Source organism: Xenopus tropicalis, chromosome 3 (assembly GCF_000004195.4).
Source record: "Xenopus tropicalis strain Nigerian chromosome 3, UCB_Xtro_10.0, whole genome shotgun sequence".
Lineage (NCBI taxonomy): Eukaryota > Metazoa > Chordata > Amphibia > Anura > Pipidae > Xenopus > Xenopus tropicalis.
The window spans coordinates 8,206,994-8,220,463 of record NC_030679.2 but is presented as its reverse complement, the minus strand read 5'-3'; the positions used below and the strand labels follow the sequence as shown (position 1 = coordinate 8,220,463).

Below are 13,470 nucleotides of genomic sequence, written 5' to 3'. Positions count from 1 at the left end.
AGCTAGAATCTCAGCCATAAAGCAGGGCAGGACTGCTGCTTACAATGGGGGGATCAGATAGGATCTGTGCCACTGTGACAGAATGCTCTGTTATACAGATAGCTAGAATCTCAGCCATAAAGCAGGGCAGGACTGCTGCTTACAATGGGGGGATCAGATAGGGTCTGTGCCACTGTGACAGAATGCTCTGTTATACAGATAGCTAGAATCTCAGCCATAAAGCAGGGCAGGACTGCTGCTTACAATGGGGGGGATCAGATAGGATCTGTGCCACTGTGACAGAATGCTCTGTTATACAGATAGCTAGAATCTCAGCCATAAAGCAGGGCAGGACTGCTGCTTACAATGGGGGGGGGATCAGATAGGATCTGTGCCACTGTGACAGAATGCTCTGTTATACAGATAGCTAGAATCTCAGCCATAAAGCAGGGCAGGACTGCTGCTTACAATGGGGGGGATCAGATAGGATCTGTGCCACTGTGACAGAATGCTCTGTTATACAGATAGCTAGAATCTCAGCCATAAAGCAGGGCAGGACTGCTGCTTACAATGGGGGGGGATCAGATAGGATCTGTGCCACTGTGACAGAATGCTCTGTTATACAGATAGCTAGAATCTCAGCCATAAAGCAGGGCAGGACTGCTGCTTACAATGGGGGGATCAGATAGGATCTGTGCCACTGTGACAGAATGCTCTGTTATACAGATAGCTAGAATCTCAGCCATAAAGCAGGGCAGGACTGCTGCTTACAATGGGGGGATCAGATAGGATCTGTGCCACTGTGACAGAATGCTCTGTTATACAGATAGCTAGAATCTCAGCCATAAAGCAGGGCAGGACTGCTGCTTACAATGGGGGGGGATCAGATAGGATCTGTGCCACTGTGACAGAATGCTTTGTTATACAGATAGCTAGAATCTCAGCCATAAAGCAGGGCAGGACTGCTGCTTACAATGGGGGAATCAGATAGGATCTGTGCCACTGTGACAGAATGCTCTGTTATACAGATAGCTAGAATGTCAGCCATAAAGCAGGGCAGGACTGCTGCTTACAATGGGGGGATCAGATAGGATCTGTGCCACTGTGACAGAATGCTCTGTTATACAGATAGCTAGAATCTCAGCCATAAAGCAGGGCAGGACTGCTGCTTACAATGGGGGGATCAGATAGGATCTGTGCCACTGTGACAGAATGCTCTGTTATACAGATAGCTAGAATCTCAGCCATAAAGCAGGGCAGGACTGCTGCTTACAATGAGGACCCTCAAAGCTATACAACCCCATGATACTGTGTTCTTTTCTGATTCCACTGCCAGAGGCTTCTGTTGTAACCGGCCGGCTCTTCGCCCTGGGTCACATTTGCTCTATTTTGCTTGTAGGTTACTAGAGGTCAGAGCACTCAATGAAAGTCATTGTTTGTGTAACAGAATATTAGTGCCTGTGCTAGGCCATTAAGGGATTAGATTCTGTCTGTTATAGTATTCAGGCCATACGGTAACTGCAAAAACACACCCTGTTTGTTTTTATATAAGGTTTGTCTTCTGGTTTCTTTCATTGATACAAAATTGGGTACAGGGTATTGCTACTATACGCAGAATTACCCAGAGAAAGCATGTGTGTGCATTTCCGCTTTCTGACACTGCCATCTAGTGGTTACAATTGGGACATCCAATCCTGTGGCTATATTTTGATTTTTTTTATGTGTCTATTCTTTGCGTATATCTAGATGTACCCTAAAATGTTATTAAGTGGGTATAACATAATTTCCTTTATTTTCCCCACAGAGCCTCCTACCTGCTCTCCCCTGCAGTTCACCTGTTTCACCGGCGAGGTTGATTGCATCCCGGCGGAATGGCGCTGCGACGGCTTTACAGAATGCGAGGATCACAGCGACGAGCAGAACTGCCCCATGTGCTCGGACACGCAGTACCAGTGCGCCAGCGGCCAGTGCATTGACTCCTCTCTGCGCTGTAACGGAGAAGCCAACTGTCAGGACAAGTCTGATGAGAAAAACTGCAATGGTACGGGCTTGCTTCTGAAAATGGTTTTATTCAGACATTCATTTGTTGGTGTTTGAATCCCCCCCCTTATATGCATTGAAGAGTTTGTGAAAGCACTCTTAAAAGAGGCCTGTTGGGAAAAGAAAGTGGGGTTCATTTATTAACACTGGGCAAATTTGCCCATGGGCATTAGCTCATGGCAACCAATGAAATTGTTGCATTCATTGTTGTATATGCAGCTGGCTGAAAAAAGCCAGTCACTGATTGGTCGCTATGGGTTACTACCCACGGGCAAATTTGCCCAGTGTTGATAAATGAGCCCCAGTGTCTTTTAGGGTGAAGACGCACGGAGCTACTAGTAGCATCTACTTGTCGTGGCTACTAAAATAGACAATGCTGATCATTTACTGATAATTGTCTGTACTTGTGTTTTAGCAGAGGCAATTCTCAGTATTGTCTATGGCAGGGGATTTTCTGGCTTTTAGTAGCCATGGCAAGTAGCTGCTACTAAGTAGCTCTGTGTGTCTTTACCCCTAAGGTACCAGTGATGTGAAATGAATAAGCTAAGTTGACACACTGAACCAGTCAATTATGAAGGCTGCTAATAATGAAGATGCTTTTTCTGGTCTTTCTGCAGAAGTCTGTGCTCCAGACCAGTTCCACTGTGGCAGCGGACAGTGCATCGGGAAGCACAGGCGTTGTGACCTCAGCCCGGACTGCAGTGACAGCTCAGACGAGCAAGCTTGCTGTAAGTGCTGCTATTATAACTGCTGGCCTAAGTTTCAGTAATAAAGTTGTCAGCAAAAAGTCATATAGTGTGTGTGTTCTGTTACAAACCTGGCATGTCACATTCGGGGTCCTGCAGAGATTTGGGACTTGTATTTAAGGGTGAAGAGACACGGAGCTAATGTAGCAGCTACTTGTCGTGGCTACTAAAACAGACAATGCTGATCATTTACTGATAATTGTCTCTACGTGTGTTTTAGCAGAGGCAATTCTCAGTATTGTCTATGGCAGGGTATTTTCTGGGGTTTAGTAGCCGTGACAAGTAGCTGCTACTAAGTAGCTGTGTGTCTTTACCCTAAAAGTTGCATGGGAGTCTCAAGCTTGCCATTGCACTTTAGCACCCCTGAAGGGTGAAGACACCCAGTAGCCCTAGTAGCAGCTACTTGTCGTGGCTACTAAAATAGACAATGCTGATCATTTACTGATAACTGTCTCTACATGTGTTTTAGCAGAGGCAATCCTCTGTATTGTCTATGGCAGGGGATTTTCTGGTGCTTAGTAGGTGTGAAAAAGTAGCTGCTTCTAGTAGCTCTGTGTGTCTTCACCCTTTAGATGTTGATGTGCAACTATCAGCATCAGCCAAATATTGCCATGATATTCTGGGAGTTGTATTTGAACCTTTGCCTTGATGCAAGCTGTGCATACCTCTCCTAATCTGCAAGGCTAAAGGCTCTCTCCAGGCCTACTCTTCAACTCTCCACACAATTTATTTTACATTTTCCAGATCCCACAGAGGAACCACCTCCTCCATCGACCAACACCATCGGCTCCATCATCGGCGTGATCCTCACCGTATTCGTAGTAGGGGGAGTGTATTTTATCTGTCAGCGAGTGCTGTGTCGTCGCATGAAAGGAGACGGGGAGACCATGGCCAACGATTATGTGGTGCATGGACCCGCCTCCGTCCCCTTAGCATACGTGCCACATCCGAGCTCCCTGACTGGATCCTTGCCTGGTGAGTACAGAGCCGGTGACTCCAGCACCAAAATGCCTGCTGTTTATTTTCCAAGATGGTACTCTTTCCATTTAGATACAATAAATATAATGCTGAATGCTCTTGTACAGGTATAGGACCTGTTATCCAGAATGCTCGAGACCAAGGGTATTCCGGATAAGGGGTCTTTCCGTAATTTGTATCTTCATACCTTAAGACTACTAAAAAAATCAATAAAACATAAATTAAACACAATAGGATTGTTCTGCCCCCAATAAGGGGTAATTATATCTTAGTTGGGATCAAGTACAGGTACTGTTTTATTATTACAGAGAAAAGGGAATCATTTAACCATTAAATAAACCCAATAGGGCTGTTCTGCCCCAATAAGGGGTAATTATATCTTAGTTGGGATCAAGTACAGGTACTGTTTTATTATTACAGAGAAAAGGGAATCATTTAACCATTAAATAAACCCAATAGGACTGTTCTGCCCCAATAAGGGGTAATTATATCTTAGTTGGGATCAAGTACAGGTACTGTTTTATTATTACAGAGAAAAGGGAATCATTTAACCATTAAATAAACCCAATAGGGCTGTTCTGCCCCAATAAGGGGTAATTATATCTTAGTTGGGATCAAGTACAGGTACTGTTTTATTATTACAGAGAAAAGGGAATCATTTAACCATTAAATAAACCCAATAGGGCTGTTCTGCCCCAATAAGGGGTAATTATATCTTAGTTGGGATCAAGTACAGGTACTGTTTTATTATTACAGAGAAAAAGGAAATCCGTTTCAAATTTCTAAATTATTATGATTAAAATGGAGTCTATGGGAGACCGGATTTCCATAATTTGGAGCTTTCTGGATAACAGGTTAAGGGATCCCATGCCTGTATTGACTGCCAGTCCATGCAGGAACCTGCTTGTAATGGATCATTTCCTCCACTCGCAGGTTTTTTTGTTATGAGGCCTTTCATGTGGTTTTGTGCATTCTCCAGCTCACATACAAAGTTAAACAGAAATAAATCTAGGGGTGGGGATAAAAAAAAAAAAGATCCCCTGCAGCTTGGCTCCTTGCGATGATTCCTTCTCGCCCCTTTGTTGTGGGGTTTTTATCCTCCCGCTGCCTTTAATGCGAGGATGCAGCAAAGTTTCCAGTTCTTCTATTAAACAGCGAGAGCATCTTGTTGCATTGTGTGCGCAGCAGTGTCATGTAACAGCTGCGGGCCATTGTGGGAAGAGATCACAGAGCTGTACTTTCCATGGGCCATTCATTAGTAGAAAGCCATTAAACTCTGTTGAAACCAGCTTAAGTAACAGGGATCCAACCGCTGCGCCAGATGAGGGTGAAATACAAAGGGGTGTTGCAGTTTAACAATGCAGTGATGAATCATTTCTAAGGTCTGCTGATGCAGAAAGCACTTATCTAAGCACTCTCTTGCTTAACACAGGGATGTCTCGTGGGAAATCTGTTATCAGCTCTCTCAGCATTATGGCTGGAAGCAGCGGGCCACCGTATGACCGGGCTCATGTGACCGGAGCCTCATCCAGCAGCTCCTCCAGCACTAAAGGAACCTATTTCCCACCGGTAGGTATCCAGCTGCCGTGTTTCCTACCCCATACGGTGTTTATACATAAACAGAAGATGTTCCATAAACCTGAATATTCTTTTCCTTTGGTTATAGATCTTGAACCCACCTCCCTCCCCAGCCACGGAGCGTTCCCATTACACAATGGAATTTGGTTACTCCTCAAACAGTCCTTCCACCCACAGATCATACAGGTGAGTGCATTTTTTACTCCAGTCCCCCCCCCACAGTATCTAGAAGGCCCTGCTGTAGGCTGCTACTAGAGAGGGACTTTTTTTCTACAACTGGCTGCTTCTTTGTTGCTGGGGCAGTCTCAGCTCAGCTTGGGGCTATTCATATATATATCTAAGTCCCTGTGTGTTTCGAGCACTAACAGTGCTCTTCTTCAGGGAAAAAACAGTTTTTCCCTGAAGAAGAGCGCCGTTAGTGCTTGAAACGTCGGATCTTTTTCAATAAATACTTTTTTTTTTTTTTTTTTTTTTTTTGCAAAGTCCCAGTGTGTGCGGCCCTCTGCTTTTGCCAGCACCCAGGGATTTGGATTCTCTGGATGGTGTGCTCCGTTTGTTCCTGTGTATATATACACAAACGATCGAGTTGTAACGACCGTGGGAGTGAATCCAAAACATGTGTATTGGAGACACACTGTGCACTACCCCATGTGTATTGGAGACACACTGTGCACTACCCCATGTGTATTGGAGACACACTGTGCACTACCCCATGTGTATTGGACACACACTGTGCACTCCCCCATGTGTATTGGAGACACACTGTGCACTACCCCATGTGTATTGGAGACACACTGTGCACTACCCCATGTGTATTGGACACACACTGTGCACTCCCCCATGTGTATTGGAGACACACTGTGCACTCCCCCATGTGTATTGGAGACACACTGTGCACTACCCCATGTGTATTGGACACACACTGTGCACTACCCCATGTGTATTGGAGACACACTGTGCACTCCCCCATGTGTATTGGAGACACACTGTGCACTCCCCCATGTGTATTGGACACACACTGTGCACTACCCCATGTGTATTGGAGACACACTGTGCACTACCCCATGTGTATTGGACACACACTGTGCACTACCCCACATCACATAAGGTCCCCATACACCTTAAGACGCCAAGCGAGCGGATCTTCTCCCGATATACCCCACCTACGGGTGGGCGATATCGGGAGAATCCGGGCTAATTTGATTGTTTGGCACTGGGGCCAAACAATCAAATTATAACGACGGGTATAGGCAAAGTCGGTTCAGGGACTGCATCAGCGAGCCGATGCGGTCCTCGATCCGACTAAAGTTTTAAACCTGCCCGATTTCAGGCCAGATATCAGTCAGACAGGCCCGTCGTTAGTGCCCCTACACGGGGCGATAAACTGCCGAATCGGTCTAAGGGACCCATATCGGCAGCTAGAATCGGCCTGTGTATGGGGACCTTAACATGTCAAAATCATTATATTCCTGGGGATAAAAAGCAGTCTGCTATATTTCCTAATGTTTCTCTTTCTTCCTCAGCTACAGACCCTACAGCTACCGGCATTTTGCCCCTCCTACAACTCCCTGCAGCACCGACGTGTGCGACAGCGACTACACCCCCAGCCACCGGATCACCTCCGCCGCGGCGAAGGGCTACACCAGCGATCTCAACTACGACTCGGAACCGGTGCCTCCGCCTCCAACCCCCCGCAGCCAGTACCTTTCAGCCGAGGAGAACTACGAAAGCTGCCCGCCCTCTCCCTACACGGAACGAAGCTACTCTCACCACCTTTACCCCCCTCCTCCGTCACCTTGTACAGACTCTTCCTGAGACCCCCCCACTCTGTAAATACTGTATGAAGAGAGAGTACTTTCCCAATCTAACCCCCCGGCCCCCGTTGTGTATAGTTTCCAGAACCATGAACCCCTCCAGAGGAGGGCAGAAGGGTCTCCGACAATGGACGTTTGTACAGAGACGATAAAAAAAAAAACAACAAATATTTATATTTTCTTAACCCTTTTTACACCTCTTCATACTTGTGCCATAAATGTAACGCTTATATTTCCATCCTTCCCCGGAAAGGGCAATCCCCTTGCCTTTTTGTGTGGAAGAAATCCCATGACCACTGAAACAGTAATTTGTACAAATATATATATATATATATATATCTCTATATAAATATCTATTTTTGCAAATGGAATACACAAAATGCCTTAAATAGACGGATAGGATAGGAAGAGGTCTTTAATACCAAAAAAAAAAAAAAATGCACGTGAGCACAGACCAGCGGATTTTAGAGAATGGTTCTTAATTGTTTTTATTTTTTTTTTAACCCTTTCTTTCCTCCATTCGACTGGTGCCAAGCTTAGGCGCAGAGCAAGCCTGCCCCCTCTTGGCGGTTATGGGGATAACATGGAATCTCTGCTACATGAAAGCCCAGTAGCTTCACTGGTCCCTTATCCCACCATATTAAATTACATTTTACTCCAGCTGCCCCTTAAAAGCCTGTATGCCTGCCCTGTATCCAGGTATCAATATACCTGGATACAGGGCAGACATACAGGCTTGTACTGTGGCTATATGGGAGTGCATCAAGCTGACTTGGGCTTGTATAATTGATTGAGTGGCAACAATAATTGTTTAATTTGTGTATTTTATTTTATGATTTTATCTTTGACTTGAGGGCCAAAGAAGGTTGCTAGAAAGATTTTTTAGCAGCCAGCCGTTTGATTCTTCCCCCCCCGACCACGTAACCACTACAGTGTAGCCGTACCACTACCACAAAGCGCTACCGATACCACTAAACCGCCCCAAGGGGGCGCTACTGGGAAGACAATAGAGGTGATCGTGTCTTCATTATCAGTTCATCACCAAAGTAGTTTTTTTTTATTTTATTTAACCTTCCTACTGCTAGATGCGGGCTAGCGGCCTCTGGCAGCAGAAGGGTTAAGTCTGTTTTTATCTTTGTTTTATACTGTATTGTATTTATAAAACGTAATTGTAACTTGTGGGGTATTTTTTTTTTTTTTTTTTTAACTTCCATTTTTGTTTATGGAGAATATATCCTTGCAGTACTTTGACGTAATTAACTACCACTATACAGGGTTCATGCACTTTCTGTGCTGTTTTCTAGTAGCAGGGGCACTTGTTGTGCGACTGCAGCTCCCTGCGTGCCGTCGAAGGTCTGCCCTGGGGGGGCGGCGGGGTGCTTGAAGTTGCCCCTGGGCTTCATACCATTCCTTAAAGACACATAATGGCTCAGAAAGAAGTAAGCATGTGTCCTCTTTAATTTAAAGTGATAGCGACACCATTTATTAGCAATGTATCCTCTCACTAGTGTCTTAGTACTTGGGTTCTAGCCTGGGGGGGTCGGCATTTAGCCCACCCCCCCAAGCACGACTTCATGTAGTGAGACATAGGGGGGTAGCCGACGCAGGTCCATAAAGGGGTGCAACTGGATGGTTTATTAAAGGGATAGTGGCCCATTTCTACTGTGGAAACGGCTCATAATCCCTTTAAAGGTGAGAACTGTATTAGTTTAGTACAAGGACTGTTCATAGGGGCCATTTTAGTTCCATAGGCAGTTTAAACACCAATCATTCAGCTATTGGACAGAGGGGTTTTTATGTTGATGTGCCCCTTTAATTGGATAGTTTTTTAATTTTATAAAATGTCCCGGTCTAAGCAACTTTTCAGTTCTTCATTTTTTTAAATGGATTGCATTCCTTATTCCAGGTTTCAAATGGGGGGGTCACTGGCCCCCGGCAGCCAAAAAGCTATTTCTCCGAGAGGCCCCACAGTCTTATCGTTATTATTTTTCATTCCTTATGTTCTCTCCTATTCACTGCCTGGTTGCTAAGGGTAAACAACACCCTAGCAACCAGAGAGCTGCTTGAACCTAAAGTGAAATAATTGCACATTATCGCAGTCTACGTCATACGAGGGGTTAATTTTAAGGTGAACTAACCACATTGCTTAGAATTTGACTTTCACGGTTGTTTTAAACGGAACCATTTCCCACATGCCCCCTTGATTGAGGAGGAGCCATGGGGTGGGAGGAGCTAAATGCTTCTATAGGGATGCTCGGTGCAACCTTCCGACTGGCGGGGCAGTGTGTAAATGAAATGTGTTTTTTATTGTTCTTTAATGGTAGGTACCCCCCCCACAGCTGCAATGTGGTACATTCCGCCCCTCGCTGGTGCATTCAACTCTGTACCTTTAAGAGCAGGGCAGATTTCAGTCCCTTGAGTTTAATTGGGTGGCATGTACCTTTAATATAATAGAGACCAGTAAGTGCTGTGACTTTATGCTAAACTTTGGGGGTCCTATGCCCCCCCCAGCAGAACATTGACACCCCCCCCCGCGTTATACCCCCCCCCCCCCCCGATCTGTACAGTTCTTACAAAGTGAAGGAAACACTATATCCCTGTGGTTTTTATATTGTTCTACGCCCCCCCCCAGCTCCATTTGTCCTGCCAACCGGTACGACAGATATTGCACAAAGGGTATGTATTATTGTGTAACGGCCAACATTTGGCCAGCTCAGAGCCACTAGCAACACGATTTCATTTGTATGTAAAATAAGTGCTTTACTTTATAAGCTGTGTATAATAAAAAATGACCATGTAAAAAAAAAAAAACAATATTTCATAATTACTATTACCTTGCGTTGTAACGGAAAAGAAAAAAATTTGATTTTTATAATAAAACAAAACGGCAAAAATTTAAATTCACCCGTTGGGTTTGTTTTTGTTTTTTTAAAAAAATGTCAAGGAAAAAATATTGGTCCTATGCAAAAAGGTAAGTAATCCACAGTCCCTATGGTGCACACTAGGGGGCAGTATTTTCAGGCTGGCTACCGGTTTATAAGGGGGCACTGCTGGGCTGGCTACCAGTGTATTAGGGGGGCACTGCTGGGCTGGCTACCAGTGGATTAGGGGGGCACTGCTGGGCAGCTACCAGTGTATTAGGGGGCCCCTGCTGGGCAGCTACCAGTGTATTAGGGGGGCACTGCTGGGCTGGCTACCAGTGTATTAGGGGGCACTGCTGGGCTGGCTACCAATGTATTAGGGGCACTGCTGGGCTGGCTACCAATGTATTAGGGGCACTGCTGGGCTGGCTACCAATGTATTAGGGGCACTGCTGGGCTGGCTACCAATGTATTAGGGGGGCACTGCTGGGCTGGCTACCAGTGTATTAGGGGGGCACTGCTGGGCTGGCTACCAGTGTATTAGGGGGCACTGCTGGGCTGGCTACCAATGTATTAGGGGCACTGCTGGGCTGGCTACCAGTGTATTAGGGGGCACTGCTGGGCTGGCTACCAGTGTATTAGGGGGGCACTGCTGGGCTGGCTACCAGTGAATTAGGGGGCACTGCTGGGCAGCTACCAGTGTATTAGGGGGGCACTGCTGGGCAGCTACCAGTGTATTAGGGGGCACTGCTGGGCTGGCTACCAATGTATTAGGGGCACTGCTGGGCTGGCTACCAATGTATTAGGGGGCACTGCTGGGCTGGCTGCCAATGTATAAGGGGGGACCCAAAGATGATGTCGGAGGAGCCGAAAAAGACGCCAGGGGTGGGGCACTGCTGGCTGGGCTGGCTACCAATGTATAAGGGGGGCACTGCTGGCTACCAATGTATTAGGGGGGCACTGCTGGCTGCCAATGTATAAGGGGGCACTGCTGGCTACCAATGTACTAGGGGGGCACTGCTGGCTACCAATGTACTAGGGGGGGCACTGCTGGCTACCAATGTACTAGGGGGCACTGCTGGCTACCAATGTACTAGGGGGGCACTGCTGGCTACCAATGTACAAGGGGGGCACTGCTGGCTACCAATGTACTAGCAGCCTACATGTCTGGGGGGGTAACTGCTTGTTGAAACATCTGAATCAGGTGCCGCTTTATGGACACTGGCATTTGCCCATGGGACTTCATTTCCCAGCATGCCTCACCTGCCGGATTTCCGGGTTTTGTACGTCGGTGCATGCGCAGCAGCCTTTAGCTTTGACACAGCGAGATGTAATGAAATCCAATCCCTTGTGGGAACGCCCTCCGCTCCGCAATTGGTCGGTGGGCGTTCCAAATGCAAATTAGCCCGGTACTTTTAGTTGAAGGCTTTAGTTTGAACACTTTTCAGACAAAATCCTTCAACTTTGGAGAAAGTAAATCTCAAGCTAAAGAAGATGAACATTTTTCCCAGTGGCCACTACGCGTTAGTTCTGTGGCGTAATAGTTTGTCGCCACAAGTGTAACAAACACTTTTCTGCGGTGGGGGGCTGCTGGTTCCAGGGTATCAGTAAGACTATACTTTCAGGGATCATTTCTATAGGTTGTACCTGGTGAGATGCGCTCTAAAGTGTCTGAACTCACAAACCACGATGAGGAGCTGTCAGTGTTCTCTCCTGAGCGGGAAGTGAGGTCTCAGCGCTGCTTTATTGTGGCTGCTGTTTGTATTGATGAACGTTCCGCTCCCTTTTATTATAGGGGAGTCGGGGGGAGAGAGCGCAGGCTGAGTGGTTTGTTCTTATGTAAGTTAATAATAGAATCTGATCGGGTGAGATACTGTGTTGAACTGGGGTTCATAGGCTGGACTAAAGTCCTCCCCCTAGTGGGAGCCGGGTGAATTACCTTGGGGGGGCGTGGTTTGAGGATGCCAGGTATAGAGCTGGGAATGGGCTACATCCAAGGGTTCATACAATGTAGTTTGAAATCAGTGGGTTCAGGTTATTTAACCCTTCAAACGAGCGGTCCTAAAACTACAGCCTGCGGGCTGGATCAGGCCCCCCCCCCCCCCAAGGGAATTTAACCTGCCCCCCCACCCTCCGGCTGCATCCTCATTCCTGGTAGTGGAGAGAGAGTAGCTGAGAGGGAGGACGGACAGCAGACGGGGGGGGGGGGGGGGGGGGGGGGGGAAGAACTGGAACAGGTAGGACTCAGCGAGAATGAACGGAGCGCCGGGGGGGGAATGCGACCAGTACATTGGTAGCCAGCAGTTCCCCCCTAATACATTGGTAGCCAGCAGTGTCCCCCTAATACATTGGTAGCCAGCAGTGTCCCCCCTAATACATTGGTAGCCAGCAGTGCCCCCCTAGTACATTGGTAGCCAGCAGTGTCCCCCTAATACATTGGTAGCCAGCAGTGCCCCCCTAGTACATTGGTAGCCAGCAGTGCCCCCTAGTACATTGGTAGCCAGCAGTGCCCCCCTAGTACATTGGTAGCCAGCAGTGCCCCCCTAGTACAGTTTGATGACGGTGGTGGCAACGGCAACGAGTGGTCAGGCCCCCCCCAAGGGAATTTAACCTGCCCCACACCCCCCGGCTGCATCCTCACTCCTGGTAGCAGAGAGAGAGGAGCTGAGAGGGAGGACGGACGGCAGACTGGGGGGGGGGGGAACTGGAACAGGTAGGACTCAGCGAGAACGAACGGAGCGCTGGGGGGGGAATGCGACCAGTACATTGGTAGCCAGCAGTGTCCCCCCTAATACATTGGTAGCCAGCAGTGTCCCCCTAATACATTGGTAGCCAGCAGTGCCCCCCTAATACATTGGTAGCCAGCAGTGTCCCCCTAATACATTGGTAGCCAGCAGTGCCCCCCTAATACATTGGTAGCCAGCAGTGCCCCCCTAATACATTGGTAGCCAGCAGTGTCCCCCTAATACATTGGTAGCCAGCAGTGCCCCCCTAATACATTGGTAGCCAGCAGTGTCCCCCTAATACATTGGTAGCCAGCAGTGCCCCCCTAATACATTGGTAGCCAGCAGTGCCCCCCTAGTACATTGGTAGCCAGCAGTGCCCCCCTAATACATTGGTAGCCAGCAGTGCCCCCCTAATACATTGGTAGCCAGCAGTGTCCCCCTAATACATTGGTAGCCAGCAGTGCCCCCCTAATACATTGGTAGCCAGCAGTGCCCCCCTAGTACATTGGTAGCCAGCAGTGTCCCCCTAGTACATTGGTAGCCAGCAGTGCCCCCCTAATACATTGGTAGCCAGCAGTGTCCCCCTAATACATTGGTAGCCAGCAGTGTCCCCCTAATACATTGGTAGCCAGCAGTGTCCCCCTAATACATTGGTAGCCAGCAGTGCCCCCCTAATACATTGGTAGCCAGCAGTGTCCCCCTAATACATTGGTAGCCAGCAGTGCCCCCTAATACATTGGTAGCCAGC

General features: G+C 47.5%; 1 protein-coding gene and 1 non-coding gene across 2 annotated transcripts in view; both read left to right on the top strand.

The window, feature by feature from the left end:
* The window catches only part of lrp6 (LDL receptor related protein 6), a 65,287-nt gene extending 55,248 nt beyond the window's left edge, over positions 1 to 10,039 (top strand). Inside the window, exons 18-23 of the mRNA XM_031898568.1 lie at positions 1,784 to 2,020; positions 2,637 to 2,747; positions 3,510 to 3,740; positions 5,176 to 5,312; positions 5,410 to 5,507; positions 6,845 to 10,039. Of these exons, the coding sequence (XP_031754428.1) occupies positions 1,784 to 2,020; positions 2,637 to 2,747; positions 3,510 to 3,740; positions 5,176 to 5,312; positions 5,410 to 5,507; positions 6,845 to 7,136 (1,106 nt within the window). The 3' untranslated portion in view covers positions 7,137 to 10,039. The remainder of the gene's footprint in view (positions 1 to 1,783; positions 2,021 to 2,636; positions 2,748 to 3,509; positions 3,741 to 5,175; positions 5,313 to 5,409; positions 5,508 to 6,844) is intronic.
* Positions 10,040 to 11,605: 1,566 nt separating this feature from the next.
* On the top strand, positions 11,606 to 11,825 carry LOC116409882. The gene has a single exon (XR_004222136.1). It is a non-coding gene; the product is annotated as a small nucleolar RNA U3 (small nucleolar RNA).
* Positions 11,826 to 13,470: the final 1,645 nt, after the last annotated feature.